The 17,296-nt window shown below is 42.9% G+C and overlaps 1 protein-coding gene across 1 annotated transcript; it reads left to right on the top strand.

The window, feature by feature from the left end:
* Positions 1–5,719: 5,719 nt before the first annotated feature.
* Positions 5,720–8,542, top strand: LOC146641830 (E3 ubiquitin-protein ligase TRIM21-like). Its single transcript, XM_085399078.1, has 3 exons — positions 5,720–5,787; positions 5,997–6,096; positions 6,688–8,542. The coding sequence occupies exon 3, from the start codon at positions 6,690–6,692 to the stop codon at positions 7,617–7,619; it is 930 nt and encodes a 309-aa protein (XP_085255204.1). The 5' UTR covers positions 5,720–5,787; positions 5,997–6,096; positions 6,688–6,689; the 3' UTR covers positions 7,620–8,542.
* Positions 8,543–17,296: the final 8,754 nt, after the last annotated feature.

Below are 17,296 nucleotides of genomic sequence, written 5' to 3'. Positions count from 1 at the left end.
GTGAACGTTGTGGGTACTGCATCTGAGTGATTCTGTGGGATTTGTACAAAATAATAAATAAGTAATAATAACACTACTGGGGTAAGAATCGTGGGTTCATAGCAGAGTGCGTGAAAAGATGAAGTCTGAGAGAAGAGAGTGTGTGTGTGTCTGGCAGGAAGTGAACAATTTTGCATGTCCATAAAAGGAACTGGCTGATGTGTGTGAAAATGATATTAAATAAGTGTTTTAGTGTGTTAATACAGGTGCCCATGGACTTACTCAACCTCAAAACATGAGTACAGCGGCAAAATGATAGATTAACAGAATTGGGACGACAAACAGGCCAGCCTTCGGCTTAAAATTTTTACAGCTTGACCTCTCATTCTGTCCTCATCTGGAGAAGAAGCTTAAAGGACAGTCAATCTCCTGATGAAGACAGAAGACAGACAGAACGCCGTGGACTTGAAGAATTAACAGCAGGCAAAAGACAGTGCAACTGACCTATAACACTGAAGACTCCAGCAGCAGCATGTAAGAAAACATTTGATGGAAGATGAACTCTGAATTACATGCTGGGAAGAACAGTGGGATAAATAATTGCGTGAAAGCACTGGACAGCACTGGAAACTGAGTTTCATATTTGCCATGCTGGGAGTAAACCTGAAATAAAGAAAAGACTGAAAAGATCAAGAGAGAAGCAATGGAGAGAAGAAACGCCTGATTTGGGCCTGTGTTGACCTGCGAGGCCACACAGGAAACTGTGAGAAGAGGGACAAGGACCAGTGAGAGGTCATGCCCGGACGAGTTCGAGTGACAGCGTATGGGGAATTGGATTGAAAATTGAGTCCAGAGCATCATAACAGAAAGGTAAAAAAAAAGAAAAAAAAAAGGGAGAGAGTAAGAAATACATAAGCTACTAATTACATGAATGAATAGAAAACACACATGCACAAATTGTTACATGTGAAATTATTTTTGGAGAGAATCAGAAGTGAGATAGTTTGAATCCAGAGCTCAGTGCAAAGATGCACGAATTAAACCTGATTATAAAAAACACATCGAGGCAATGAAGATCAGCTTACACTCAATCTTAATATGAATACAAATACCGGTACATAGACGCAACAAAGACACGCTTACACTTGTGAATGTGAATACATGACATAAATTGGTGTTTCTGCCCAGAGAGAGAGATGCGTGTTGTTTAAGCAGTGATGATAATAATGAAATGTCTTAGTTTTGTCACTTTTAGGTGCAAAGCAGACCTGGATCAATTTTCCACATCCAGGTCGGAAGAAAGTTATAGGTTAACATCACTGGAAACATTCAGGCCAAGTTTCTGGTTGAATTGTTTACAGCGCCATGTGTCACTAAACCTGACAAGCGAGCTCTCACTCCTGGCTGAAGACAAGGAATGCAGTTCCAAAGAGCAATAACATGGCAGTTAAAGAGAGACAGTGGAGAATGCAGGACAAAGCGGAAAGAGAACTGCCTGGCTTTGGACTGTTGAAGTGGGAGAGGACAACGGAGTGAGAGGAGTACGTGATAACACAGTGGAATGCTGTTATTTAATATGGGAAATCAAAATGTGGGTTAGCAAACCTGGAAAAAAGAAAACTGACTGCTTAAGTGGGAAAATTGTGAAGGAGTCTGAAACACTGCAAAAAGAAACATATACAAAATCACACACACGAACAGAAAATGTATTAACCTTACCAACACTTCCAAAAACAAGAGAGCCCATGAAGATTAGACAGCATCTTGAGCATGTGAGTCTGTTTATCATCTTGTCCAAGTCACTTAGTGTGATGAAAAATTGATACAAAGACCATCGGACTAATAGCTAAGTAGTTAAAAAATGATCCAATTATAGCAGAGAAATGTGTAGGAAAGGCAGCTTTGAGAACATGCCCTGGTGGATCTGCAGCTCCACTGCACAGACATCGATTTAACCTGACTAATAACACACACACATGCAATGAAAATCAGCTTACTATCTTTCATCAGTGTTAAAATAGTATGAATTTAACACACTTAAACCCTGAACTTGAGGAATAACTCAGGGAAGTTCCATGACAATAGAGCGATTTTTGTGAAAAGGAAAAAGTGATTAAAGCTTAAAGTAGTTTTTAGAATAGTGAATTAGAAGTGTTCTTGTACAGATTGATCAAAACAAGTGATTACTGAAAGAAAATAAAAATAATTCAATAATGTGGTAATGTTTAAATATGCATTTCTCTTGTCACGGCAACTTCTTGAGATATGACTCAGTATGCAAATTAGTTGAATGACTGGGGACAGGAAAAGAAAAGAACAACTTGGGTTTCCTGTCTGACTGTATGAGTGAAGCTTGCACTGAAAGAGACACTGTGACTGGGTGAGAACAAAGGCTTGGTAACATACAGGATAATTAAATAAAATGGTCAGTGCAGTAGTCTAAGTGCAGGAGTCCAGATTTGGAAAATAAATTTAGAATTTAGTGATGATAGATTGTTATAACGTCTTTAGAGAGGGCTTAATGAGAATATCAATGGTGTGCAAAACTGTGTGGCTTTTAACAAGATTTTCTGTGTATTTAGCAGGTGAAATTATGTCAGTTGACCTCAGACTGTCAGTCGCTGAAGAACCTGAGGCAAAACTTTTCTGTGATTACGATTTTTGGGGTTGTTGTTTTAGTGATGGGTTGATTCTGACAGTTAGGTTTGGGTTGTTTTCTTATTTTAATAGAGGGAGTTTTATTGATCCTGGACGTGGGTAGAACTGGGCCCTTGTAACAGTGCACTTAAGAGAAAATCTGTCAGGTGATTATGTTTTGTGCTTTGATGAGCTACTAATCAGCTCTCTTTTTCTCATTTTTGTGCTAAGCAGGCCTGCAGGAGTGAATTAACAGCGCTGTAAAAACTTTTCGGGAGAACAAACATAAGGTGAGCTTTTCCAGATTACAATGGGCTGAGGAAAAGGCTACCTGTGGGGACCTGATCAGGTTGTAAGTCCCTGTCTAAAAGGATTGCAGTGAGTCAATCCAGTCCAAGAGCATAAAGAACTCTTTTCCTAAAAAACTAAACAAAATAAAACAAATGAATGAGCTCATGTTGCTGAGGGCGGAGAATGGGATTATTTGCGCGGGAGTCTCCACTATTAGCAATATCTGGTGTGAATGCGTGTGAGCGAATGTGTGTGACTGTGATGGACTGACGATGTGGACTAAAGGTTGGACTGACTGGACACTGAGATAAAGACTGGACCAAGGGTAGGATGAATAAATGCTGACAAACAATTCACCACACTGGCAAGAGAAGGGGATGCTTTGCTTTGTTTTGCTTTGCTTTGCTTTTGCCATGAGCAGGAGGAGCGGAAGACTTAATTCTGGAGCTGCTAATTTTGGGTTGTTGATGTTTGCTTGAAGAAAATTCTGTTTTGTTGACTGGGTTTAGATTATGGTATCACATTATATTGTTGGGAGAATGTCAAATGCTAAAGGGGAGGAAATTTTTGATATTACTCATGTTACCATTAACCAAAGCAGGCCACTGTAGAAGACAATTAAATTTTATAGAGGAAAATAGTCAGAACAAAGCAAAATTTACGAGTTACATAGGGGAATGGTAGACTTCTTACATTAAAACAAAAACAAAAACAGTTATGGAATAACAAACACTGGTCCAAGAGACTGAGGTTTTCTTCCTTTAAAACAGTAAATTATTAAAAGAGCACAATCGGTAAGGGTATGTGATACTAGCTGGTACTGGAGGAAAACGGGAGCAAAGTAAAGAGAGAAAACATATTTTGGTTAGCTCTGATAAAGTCAAAATTAAAAGAAGTACCATTACATTCAGAGGAGCAACATGAAATTAAAATGTGAAATTTTGTATGAAGAACATGACTGATAACTGCTCTGTCTTAAGTTTTGTTTCTTATGGCACAGATTGGATCATAAGTGGGGAAAACTGAGTTTCAAAGGTAAAGTTCATGTTAACACACAGGTTTTGTTTCTAGGCAGTTCCGAGGATGCAGGCTCTGGGTGGAGCCAGGAGTTAAAAAGGTTTAACATGATAATTAAACTGATTTTATTACTTAACACAGGTTTGCAAGTGGACTTGCAACGCGATATCATAGCGTGGCTCAAGCACGTTCATCACAGTTTAAACACCTTGTTTTGCACAACGGAATATGACCTCCCGTCTGCAGCTAAACACCCCAATAGCTTTAGTAATAGCTTTAGCCCGGTCGGACTGGGCAGCAAAGGGCTGCTTAAATGCCGAAAACTCCTCTGCTCCTCCACCTGGACCGCTAGCACTGACCATACCGCTTGACAGACTGACCACGCGCACCATACACATACTTTTTTTTCTTTTTTGAATCTTCGGATCACGTGCGTGCCGAACCGTGGAGTGGGATCGGTTCGGATTTCGGATCAACCGTGATCCGTTGCACCTCTAATATCTGAGGTGCTTCTGCGCTACCACAGGGACACGACTTCATCAAACCTCTTTAGCAGTTTTTAAAGGCTCTGACTTTTTAAATAAAGGCTGAAATATCTCCATCATTGAATCCTGCTATTGCACAGAACAGAAATTTATAATTTAATACATCTAGCAGTAACATATGGTCAACTTATGCTATGCAGGTAGTGCTGCTTCTCTGTGAGGATGCGTCTGTGTGCGTTTGGTCTTCTTACATTTGAGGAAATAGTGACACAAACATTTGAAAAATTATGGCTTTAAGTGAGCAGAAAGGATGTTATGTGTAGTTTTATACATTTGTACGCAGAGAAAGTTTAATGAAAGAGAAAATTATCAGATTCGTGAAGATGAACTTAATAAATTGTGTGTAACTGATCAGTGTTTATTTGGGTTTGGATGTATACATTTGTAAAAGAAGTTTTGCATGTGCTCAAATTGCTTTGCATTTATGTGTGGATTTAAGCATGTTTGAGAATCCTCTAAAGTTAAACACACATCACTGCAGTCATTTGTCTTAGTTTACACTCATACTTATTTGTAACACTGTTGAGACAAATTTTGCTATAAAAAAAATCCAGGTTTAGTGTTTCTAAGGTCTTTGTGCTCTCCGACATCTCGTGTAAAGATTTGAGGAAATGATTAGTTGCACAAATCATGAGAGAATCTGTTTGGTTTCTTGACTTGATGGTGCAGCTTTAGAGCTGAACAACATTTGAGAAGTCAAAACAAACAGAAAATGTGACAGCAAAAATTTCCCTTCACGTTTGAAAAACAACCCAAACAAAGCTGCTCAACATGACTGAAATATCAAAGGAACACATGAAGTCAGATCTGTGTGAGAGGCAGAAACTCACATGCGTAAGAAAACATCTGAATGTTTCTGGCTGATAATCACATTAAAAGTCTCTGCTTAGCCACCAGCTCTCACCTGCTGACAGAGGCAGAACAAAACCTGAAAAACCAGAACTTCAGGATCAGAATTCGAAAAGTGAAACTGAAAGAACTTTAAAATCTGTTTCTTTTAAACAAGAATCAAACTGAGCTCATCCAGCCGTTCTCAACAGCACAGTAGAGATTCTGTCCAACACTGGTGAGTACAGACGATCACACTGTTTTAAAATCCAGATGTTCAGTCTCATCTCTTTATGACTTAGAATACTTCTGCATCAACACAGGATTACGGACTAGGAGTAAAAACAAACAAATATAAAGACAGTAAGTGAAAGTAAATTTTTGTTTCACAGCAGTTTCACTGCGGAAAATTTGTTTCTCCTCAAAGGAACCTTAAACTGAGCTCATCCAGCCTTTCTGAGCAGCACAGCAGAGCTTCTGTCCAACACTGGTGAGTACAGATGATCACGATCACACTGTTTTAAATTTAAACTCTCTCTGTGTCAGGAAAAATAACTGTAACACTGCTGCAACTGGTGTGTTTCACATTTTTTCTAAATGATGACATAGGAGCTGATTTAATAGCAGCACTGAACAGATTACATTTGTTGTACAGAGAAAAAGAAGTTTACATTTAAAACCTTTCATCTCTAATGTCAGGGTCTGAAGAGCTCACTGCTTTGTGCCTGACACACCTGCAGGGAGAGGCGGAGATTCAACTGAGTCTATCAGGTTTTCCTCAACAACACAACAAACAGCAGTGAGTGCAGCTGATCACGTTCATGATTCAATGCTCTGTTCATGTCATTCTGACTCTTTTTGTTAGAGCCATCGTCTCCAAGCTTCTTCTTGTACATGGTCACCACAGCCATTTCCATCCTTTTGGCAAAATGCTTCACCATCTGTCCTTCCTCGTTTCTCTCATTAACACCATACCTGCCCAACACCTGATAACCTCTGCCTCCTTCACCTACATGTCAATTAAAGTCTGCTCTAAACACCACTCTCCTCCCCACTGAGGACACTCTCTGCCACTTTATCCAAGTTACTCCAGAATGTCTCTAACTGACATCGAACCTGTGGGGCACTCACGCTGACAACATTCAACATCACCCATTTGATTTCTTGTTTCAAACTAATGATCCTGTCTAACACAGATGGCTGGTATTGTCCTCATATGGATCTAAGAGTAAAAAAACCCTGTGAAACTGAGTGTTGGTCGTGTTTAACATGACCATCCACCACCGGAAGAGGAGACATGAGACAGAAGGAAGTAAAAGCAGAACAAGTCCACTTTAAATATGAGTAAAACTGAATTGTGCATAAAATAATTTCATTTTCTTTCTTTCAGACATGTCTGCTGCCTGCTGTCTTCAATCTGAAGATCGGTTTCTGTGCTCCATCTGTCTGGATCTCTTCACTGATCCAGTCTCCACACCATGTGGACACAACTTCTGCAAAAACTGCATCAGTCAACACTGGGATATCAGTGAGAGGTGTCAGTGTCCTGTGTGTAAAACGGTGTTTGAGATCAGACATGAGCTGGGGGAAATCTCTGAGCTGATGAAGAGAAGCTCTGAGGTGGAGCAGCTCTCACTCTCTAAAGATCACCTCCACCTCATTCAAAGCTTCTCATGCCTACAAGTTGCTCCAACCAGCAATGACTGGACAGAGGTCAGTATCCATCCACTATCATATGAGCTGTTTGAGGCTGAGCTGAAGAGGATCCAGCAGTATGCAGTGGATATGACTCTTGATCCTGATACAGCACATCCGAAACTCATCCTGTCTGATGATGGAAAACAAGTACACTGTGGTGATAGAAGGAAGCAACATCCAGACAACCCAGAGACATTTTTTAAAGGTGTTTGTGTTTTAGCAAAGCAGAGTCTCTCTTCAGGCAGATTATACTTTGAAATTCAGGTTAAAGAAAAGACCAAATGGTTTTTAGGGGTGGTCAGAGAGTCAATCAACAGGAAGGAAGACCCCAATCCGAGTCCTGCGAATGGTTACTGGACAGTAATTTTAGGTAAAAATAGTTTTATAGCTCTTGACAACCTTCCAGTCCATCTTCCTCTTCACCGTCCTGAGAAGGTGGGAGTGTTTGTGGATTATGAGGAGGGTCTGGTCTCCTTTTATGACGTAGATCACGCAGCTCTTATCTACTCCTTTACTGGCTGCTCCTTTACCGAGAAACTCTACCCATTCTTCTGTCCCGGTAATAATGATGATGGTAACAACTCTGCGCCGCTGATCATCTGTCCTGTCAATCAGCCAGTCTGATCTTTTTACATGAGGAAATTGGATCAATTATAGGTTAAGCTCATTATTTTAACTAACACAAAGAAGAAGTCCTATAAACAGAACTTGGCAAACTGCACCTTCTGAAGATTATGAGATTCACTCAGAAGCTGCAGAAGTTCAACGTTAGTTGATTTCTATTTATTTTTTAATCTGTTTACAAGTTGAAGAAAATGATCCATTTGAGGAAATCCAGTGTGAGTAAATAGAAACTCTCCTTTTCTTTTTCTTTTTTCAATGTTTAAAGGCACACGTATGAGTACAAATGTTAACATTGTATTATTTTAATTGACCTGGTGTTATATCAATATCAAAGTCAGGATGGAGACACTGTTCCTCTGTTCTACTACAACACACTTGTTCATAATCACATAAATATAAATCTGAACTTTTATCGTCTCCTTTGATGATCATCAGCTGCTGAACTTTAGTCATCTTACCTCTGAAGTAACAGGACTATGAGCTGCTGTTTTGAATCAGTAATATTATTTTAACTATCATACACGTCATAAATGCATTTGTACCATCATTTTTATGTTTCGTTTCAAGACTGCGATACTTGATCAGCACACAATGACACCCATGGCCCACTCGTCCTTTTTCCTTCTCAACCCTGTCCTTCGTTCATGATGCTAATGTAAAGTTGTGGTATTGGTACTTAAACATTTAGCTAGCTAAGTCTTAAATCATTACTCTTTCTCTCTGGTGTTCAGCCTAAATGTAAATGTTAATGCAGCAGTTGGAGTAAAAATCCAGCAGAGGGCGCTCTGAGCCAGGGCAGCACTGTCACTGCTGCTGTGCATTATTTAAACCATTAAACTCATGCGTGTATTTGATTAATGATTATTCAGGTCATCAGAGCTGTTGCTGTGTTTCACTCTGAATAAGATGATGCCCTCTAAATTAAAAGCATAATAAAGTTTAAAATGCAGAGGGAAGCCCGACCTGCTCTCTGTTTTCAGACATTAGTTTTGTTTCAGTGGAGAATAATGAAATAGTTGCTGTAGTTCTTTTCTGCTGTTGCTGTTAGCGCTCTCATTTCTCACTGAGGCCCTGACTGTTAAATACACTGAATGAAACAGCACCTCAGTAAATACTGTGTGTATAATAAGTGGTGAAACGCAGTACTGTCTGAGAGTCGATGCTGAGTTTGTCTCAAAGCTGTTTCAGCTCATTTTAAATGCTGTCATCGATGTTCTGACACCCCGAAAGATGAAAACCAAACCAATAACTCTGTTAATCTCTTATTGTGTAAAACTTAATTAATAAAATATTTCCACGTGATCTAATTCAGTTTCTCTTGTTTAATACTAACAATTATATTGGTGTTTTGTGGGGGAAAAAGAAAAATTAAAAGAAGAAATTCATGGTCTTTGGTTAGATTAAAAGTCTTTGACAGTCAAAATTATCATACACTTACAAGAGACAGTTTGTAGTAGATGTATCTATCTGATAGATACATCAGAGAGAAGAACCAGAGAATCTTCCTCGTCTTCCTCACTTTTCTCATGGTCAAGTTTGATTTGGCTCCACCATTATAATGCCCCAAACCGAGAGCTCTCTGCACAGTACACTACCATTTCATGTTTTTGTTACAGAGCACAGTGGTGTTTTTGTGTAGCTCATCTGTGTAGCCAATTAAAACAAACAAACAAACATAGATAACGTTTTATTTCATAGTGTAATCTTCAAGGCTTTTTCTGTAGCACAGTCTCCTTTGATTCATCTGCTAATTATATTCACAACATTCATTCATTTTGTCTATAGGATTCACTAGCAGTATGGCTTCTTCACCTGTCCCTCTTGTACTTTCCTGCTCAGTGTGTCAGATGCTTTGCTACTCCTTGACTTCCTTTAGTAATAACAATACTTGTGATAAATATAACCTGTTTGCAGCGCTGCAGGCCAGGATCACTGATTTGGAGTCCTGGCTTCACAGCCTTGAAATACCTGTAGCTCGCCAGGCTCCTGTAGTCTGTGCAGTTGAAGGTAGCATAGCAACCATTAGATCTCCCACAGCAGGGTGACAGTGAGGAGGAAGCATGGTCTAAACAGAAACCACCGGAACACCACCATCCCGTCTATTGCTCTACACTGCTACACACCCACAAACAGCCAAAATAGGCTACACTGAGGGCAACCTAACACTACTGGCTAAGGGTAAACATAACTTCCATAAAATTAAAATTCACATCAGCAGTAATGACACCTGGTTACAACAATCACTAAAAATTAATATTGAATCCTGTGTAATTTTGCCAAAACAATGTCGGACTTGGTTGGTTTTCCTGGTCCCCTTCCCAGAGTGACATGCTTGGCCGCATGGTCTCCTTAAATTGCTGGCTGTCTGAGTGGTGTCCAGAAAACAATGTGGGCTTTATAGATAATTGGCAAACTTTCTGGAGGAAACGTGGTCTTGTGAGGAGAGACAGTATCCGTCCCACTCTGGGTGCAGCAGCTCTCTAAAACAGTGAAATGGGATTATCAAACATTAGGTCTCCCTCTTCTAAGTGTCTGTTAGTACATGAATTAATAAGTAATTAACAAAGTGATTTACTCTGCCTGACAGAAACCTGGGTACAGCAGGATAATTATGTTAGCTTAAATGAATCAATACCCCTGAGTCATACTAATTCTCAGAATCCTCGAAGTGCAGGCCGAGGAGGGGGTGTGGCAGCAATCTTCCACTCTAAGATATTAATCAACCACGAGACCCAGACAGAGTTTAAATTTATTTGAAAGCCTGACACCCAGCCTTGACCACTCTATCTGGAAAACTCAAAAGTCTGATTTCTTCTTTGGAACCAGCTTCCAGTTTGAAATCAGGAGACAGACACCATCTCTACTTTTAAGATTAGGCTCAAAACCTTCCTTTTTGATAAAGCATATAGTTAGGGCTGGATCAGGTGACCCTGAATCCTCCCTTAATTACGCTGTAATAGGTCTATGCTGCTGGGGGATTCCCATGATGTGTGAAATGTTTCTTCTTCAGTCACCTTTTTCACTCAGTATGTGTTTATACACCTCTGCATTTAATTATTAGTTATTATAAATCTCTGGCTCTCTTCCTCAGCATGTCTTTGTCCCAGTCTTCCTCCCCTCACCCCCAACTGGTCACGGCACATGACCGCGCCTCCCTGAGCCTGGTTCTGCTGGAGGTTTCTTCCTGTTAAAAGGGAGTTTTTCCTTCCTCCTGTCACCAAAACACTTGCTCACATTGGGGTCATATGATTGTTGGGGTTTTCTCTGTTTTCTTTGACTTATTGTAGGGTCTTTATATTGTGATTTAAAGCATGTTGAGGCAACGTTTGTTGTGATTTGGCACTGTACATTTGAAACTGAATTGAAAAGTAATATTTTCTAGTGTTTGTTTGTTTTTCTAAGTTGGAAAAAGGGACACAGTTCAAATCACATTTTTTAGAGATTTAGAGGAAACTGATTAGTGTAACATTCCTGATGTACACCAATACAGCCCATAACACAAAAATAAAAACACATTACACAATATAACCTGTTCCTGTACAATTACAGTGTATTTACAACATAAGAGGGAGAATTTCTGTTTGTTGTTGTTGTTGTTTCCACTGAAACCTGAAATTAATTAATAAATTATTTAAACACTACTTAAAAATTACTCAGTCCCTACATAAAATGACTAATAGTATCATTTCCTTTTGCTTTCCTGTAAAATACTCAGAAGTTACGTACTACTTCATTCATTTTTTCATTCATTTATTTGTTCATTTCCAGGCACAACAAATACCTATATTGAACATAAAATGCACAAAACAAAAAACAAAAATTGCCTGAAAAAGGAGTGGGACGAAGAAAACTTATTAAATCCCACCCCTATACTCACTCACTTAAAATTGCTTATTCACTTCTTCTAATGGACAGAACACAGAGAGTCAGCATTATGCAGTATAAGTAATTATTAGCCCCTATTTTCAGTGTATAAACCACTAAGTTTTTCTAGGTACAAACAAGTACATTGTAGTTTCAAGTAAAATACATGGAAATTCCACTTGATTCTAGGGAAATTAAACCCTTTGTCATTGAGCGTATTATAAAGTGTTACCTTACCCACCACCTGTCAGAGGTGGAGCAACACCTGAAAGACGAGGGCTTCAGTGTCAGAGGCGAGACCTGAAACTTAAAGCGAGAGCTGCTGCTCAGCAAATCTGTTTCTCCTCAAAGGAACCTTAAACTGAGCTCATCCAGCCTTTCTGAGCAGCACAGCAGAGCTTCTGTCCAGCACTGGTGAGTACAGATATCATGATCACGCTGTTTAAAACTTAAACTCTCTCTGTGTCAGGAACAATAACTGTAACACTGCTGCAGCTGGTGTGTTTCACATTTTTTCTAAATGATGAAATAAGACTTGATTTAATAGCAGCACTGATCAGATTACATTTGTTGGACAGAGAAAAGACGTTTACAGTTAAAATCTCTAATTTCAGGGTCTGATAAGCTCCCCACTTTGTGCCTGACACACCTGCAGGGAGAGGCAGAGATTCAACTGAGTCTATCAGATTTTCCTCAACAACACAGCAGAGTCGCTACAAACAGCAGTGAGTATAGCTGATCACATTCAACACTCTATTCATTTCATGCTGACTCGTCACAGTCACACTGGTTCCAATAGAAACGTGATCATTCATCTACGGATCGACTGTGCAAACATTTAGCTCTGTCACTTCTTTGGACTTTGGAAGTGAATTGCATTTGGACTTCAGTCTGCCTGCTTTATTACTGCTTACTCATCACTTCCTGTACTCATTGTTTCTATTTGCTTTAGCTGTTTTGCAATAAAAGCAAAGCAGCGGATTCATTTTATTGTGAAGAAGTGAGAGGAAGTACAGTGTGTACAGTAGCTCTGCATGACTCACAGTTTAAAATGATCCTTTATTTGATCTGGGCTTAAATTTGTAATGTCATATTTTTGAGATGTGGAAACAGCATCACACCACATGCCAAACCCTAACGATGATCAGATTATAGTCCCCAAACACTAACCTGACCCTAACCTTAAAGTCCCCCCCAAAAAGGCTTTTTATTTAACCCCGAAACAAATGTGGTTAAATTGAGGGCGTAGATTTGGTTTTGGCATTGGTGGGGACGGATGATTCAACCACCGAACCCTGCCCTGTTTCTATTTTTTTTTCCTTTTTGTCTTTGCTTCTTGATAAAAAAGGAGAAATATACTTCCCTGCATATGCTATTCTACATGCTTTTCAACCATTTAAACTTAAAATTCATAGTTTTGTTAAATTAGTTAAATTACTATTAAACAAATGACTGACTAAGTATTTTAGACTTATGTTTACTTCAGCCATATTCCATATAAATCAGGTATCATACAAAAATAAAAATAGCTTCAAATACATCCATCCATCCATCCATCCATCTTCATCCGCTTTGTCCGGGGCCGGGTCGCGGGGGCAGCAGCCTAAGCAAAGAGGCCCAGACCTCCCTCTCCCCAGCCACCTCCTCCAGCTTATCCGGGGGAATCCCAAGGCGTTCCCAGGCCAGCCGAGAGATATAATCTCTCCAGCGTGTCCTGGGTCTGCCCCGGGGCCTCCTCCCGGTGGGACATGCCTGGAACACCTCACCCAGGAGGCGCCCAGGGGGCATCCTTGTCAGATGCCCGAACCACCTCAGCTGGCTCCTTTCGATGTGGAGCAGCAGCTGCTCTACTCTGAGCCCCTCCCGGATGGCCAAACTTCTCACCCTATCTCTAAGGGAGAGGCCAGCCACCCTTCGGAGGAAGCTGCAGCCCCAATCCGTCTGTCGATCTCCGGCTCCCTTCTCCCATCACTCGTGAACAAGATACTTGAACTCCTCCACTTGGGGCAGGAACTCATCCCCGACCCGGAGTGGGCACTCCACCCTTTTCCGGCTGAGAACCATGGCCTCAGATTTGGAGGTGCTGATCCTCATTCCCGCTGCTTCACACTCGGCTGCGAACCGTTCCAGTGCGAGCTGGAGGCCCTCACCCGATGAAGCCAACAGAACCACATCATCTGCAAAAATCAGAGATGAGATTCTGAGGCCACCAAAGCGAAAGCCCTCCGCCACTTGGCTGCGCCTAGAAATCCTGTCCATAAAAATTATGAACAGAACCGGAGACAAAGGGCAGCCCTGGCGGAGCCCATCACCCACCAGGAACGAGTCCGACTTATTGCCGGCAATGCGAACCAAGCTCTTGCAACGGTTGTATAGGGATCGAATGGCCCGTAGCAATGGGCCAGACACCCCATATTCCCGCAACACCTCCCACAGGACACCCCGAGGGACATGGTCGAATGCCTTCTCCAAGTCCACAAAACACATGTAGACTGGTTGGGCAAACTCCCATGCACCCTCAAGTATCCTGGAGAGGATAAAGAGCTGGTCCAGTGTTCCGCGACCAGGACGAAAACCGCATTGTTCCTCCTGTATCCGAGGTTCGACTAACGGACGAACTCTCCTTTCCAGCACCCTGGCATAGACTTTCCCAGGGAGGCTGAGGAGTGTGATCCCCCTGTAGTTGGAACACACCCTCCGGTCCCCTTTCTTAAAGATGGGGACCACCACTCCGGTCTGCCAGTCCACAGGTACTGCCCCTGATCTCCACGCAACATTGCAGAGGCGTGTCAACCAGGACAGCCCTACAACGTCCAGAGCCTTCAGGAACTCGGGGCGGACCTCATCAACACCAGGGGCTCTGCCACCAAGGAGTTGTTTAACTGCCTCAGTGACCTCGCCCCCGGAAATTGGCGGGTCATTCCCCTCATCCCCAGACTCGGCTTCCTCCTCGGAAGACGTGTCAGTGGGATTAAGGAGGTCCTTGAAGTATTCCTTCCACCGCCTGACAATTTTCTCAGTCGACGTCAGCAGCGCTCCGCCAGCACTATACACAGTGCAGGTAGAGCACCGCTTTCCCCTCCTGAGACGTCTGACGGTTTGCCAGAATCTCTTCGAGGCAGTCCGAAAGTCTTTTTCCATGGCCTCTCCGAACTCCTCCCACACCCGAGTTTTTGCTTCAGCCACTGCCCGAGCCGCATTCCGCTTGGCCTGTCGATACCTGTCGGCTGCCTCCGGAGTCCCACAGGCTAACCAAGCCCGATAGGACTCCTTCTTCAGCCTGGTGGCTCCCTTCACCTCTGGTGTCCACCATTTGGTTCGGGGATTACCACCACGGCAGCCACCAACCACCTTGTGGCCGCAGCTCAATGCAGCAGCTTCGGCAATGGAGACGCTGAACATGGTCCATTCGGACTCAATGTCCCCAGTCTCCCTCGGAATGCTGTTGAAGCTCTGCCGGAGGTGTGCGTTGAAGATCTCGCGGACTGGGGCCTCTGCTAGACGTTCCCAGCACACCCTCACTACGCGTTTAGGTGCACCAGGTCTGTCCAGCGTCCTCCCCCGCCACCTGATCCAACTCACCACCAGGTGGTGATCAGTTGACAGCTCAGCCCCTCTCTTTACCCGAGTGTCCAGAACATATGGTCGCAGGTCTGCTGATACGATTACAAAATCGATCATCAACCTACGGCCTAGAGCGTCCTGGTGCCACGTGCACTTATGGACACTCTTATGTTCGAACAGGGTGTTCGTTATGGCCAAACTGTGATTAGCACAGAAGTCCAATAACAGAGCACCGCTCGGGTTCAGATCAGGGAGGCCGTTCCTCCCAATCACGCCCCTCCAGGTCTCGCTGTCGTTACCTACGTGAGCATTGAAGTCTCCCAGCAGGACAACAGAGTCTCCAGGTGGAGCACCCTCCAGCACCCCCCCCCCCCCCCCCCCCCCCCCCCCCCCAGGGACTCTAAGAAGGCTGGGTATTCTGAACTGCCACTCGGCGCATAGCGCAGATGACAGTCAGGTCCCGTTCCACGACCCTAAGGCGCAGGGAACAAACCCTCTCGTCCACCGGGAAAAACCCCAACGTACCGGCAGCAAGCCGAGGGGATATTAGGATACCCACCCCAGCCCGCCGCCTCCCACCAGGGGCAACTCCAGACTGAGACAGAGTCCAGCCCCTCTCCAGGAGACTGGTTCCAGAGCCCAAGCCATGTGTAGAGGTGAGCCCGACTATATCTAGCCGGTACCTCTCAACCTCACGCACTAACTCAGGCTCCTTCCCCACCAGAGAGGTGACATTCCATGTCCCTATTGCCAGTCTTGGCAGCCGGGGGTCAGTCCGCCAGGGCCTCCGCTCCTGGCCGCCACCCGGCACACAATGCACCCGACCCCTATGGCGCCTCCTGCGGGTGGTGGGCCTGCGGGAGGATGGGCCCATGTCTCCTCTTCGGGCTGTGCCCGGCCGGGCCCCATGGACTAAGGCCCGGCCACCAGACGCTCGCCCTCGGGCACCCTCCCCGGGCCTGGCTCCAGGGCGGGGCCCCGGTAACCCTATCCCGGGCAGGGTAAACTGTTCCCTCGGTGTCCTTTTCATAAGGGTCTTATCAATCGCTCTTTGTCTGGTCCCTCACCCAGCTTCAAATACAATCATGATAATAAAAGAATATGACTTTAAGGACTTAACAGCATTACTTCAGTTATAGTACACCAACATCTCTTATATACATTAGCACTAAGGGAACACTGACTGACCTGGTGGGTTTTGTCCATCTAAGATGACCACAAAGTAAAGGATCTCTCGGCAAAATTATGCAACATTTTAGGCACTATTGCCCCGATCAAGTCAGTGAGCTGGGATGTTTTATTCTAAACATGAACTACTGTTACAGCAACAGACATGGACTACATGTCCCACACAACAACTCAATGTCCACAGGAGCCAAACACATGCCTTCTCCTCTCGTTAACTGAGATAAACTGCTGGCATATTGGTTTTACATCTATACTGTCCAGTCTCTGGTGGACATACAGCAGCATTGTTTAATCTCATTTGAGTCATTGTTAACCTTAGCCATCTTTTTAGTCTTCTGAGAGCACTGAAGCTTCTTTCAGCCTCAGCCGAGGATACTGGGATGATGGGATGATGATAATAAATACTAGTTAATCTATAGCACCAAATTATCAGTCAGTCACCTGTGACCTCGCCTCTTCACCTCTGTCCGAGCTACAACATGGCAGAGCTGCCTCTGTCACCTGATAAATAACAGTGAGGCATTCCAAATACATGCAGTCACACATGTGCTTCAAATACAGTCATGAACCAACAAGTCATCATCCAACTTCACCTGTGATCTTGTGTCACCATTGCTCTCTGAGCTTTGTGTTGGTTCTTCTGTCACCTGACAAATAGGACATACATGACAATAAGAATAAAATGAGTAGCTGCTTCAGTGTTTCTGTCAATTTGTGCAGATCTTGACTCATCAGTAATGTTTGTAGGGTGAGTGCATTTTTAAAACAATTTGTGCAAACTGCACTACAAGGTGGAATATTTGCACAATCATGACTACCTCATGATATTTTGTCTCAAAAATTAACCCTATGAATATGTCAGTACCATTAGGATGAAATTATTGTGTCACCAACATTTTAACGTTAGACATATAATTTTAACAGGCTCTGTAAACTAATATCCTGGCTTACTCAAGGCTGCCGTTTTCTGACAGTTTCAATCACAATTAGAAATGCTGCTCTGGGAGACTGAGATAACTAACAGTGCTGCCTGTTGTGCAGTTAGTTTTCAAAACACGTTA

Source organism: Rhamphochromis longiceps, linkage group LG23 (genome assembly GCF_057381845.1).
Source record: "Rhamphochromis longiceps isolate RC_006_pf linkage group LG23, R_longiceps_female_GT1.1, whole genome shotgun sequence".
In the NCBI taxonomy this organism is placed as follows: Eukaryota; Metazoa; Chordata; class Actinopteri; order Cichliformes; family Cichlidae; genus Rhamphochromis; species Rhamphochromis longiceps.
This window is presented reverse-complemented; position numbering and strand designations above follow the sequence as displayed.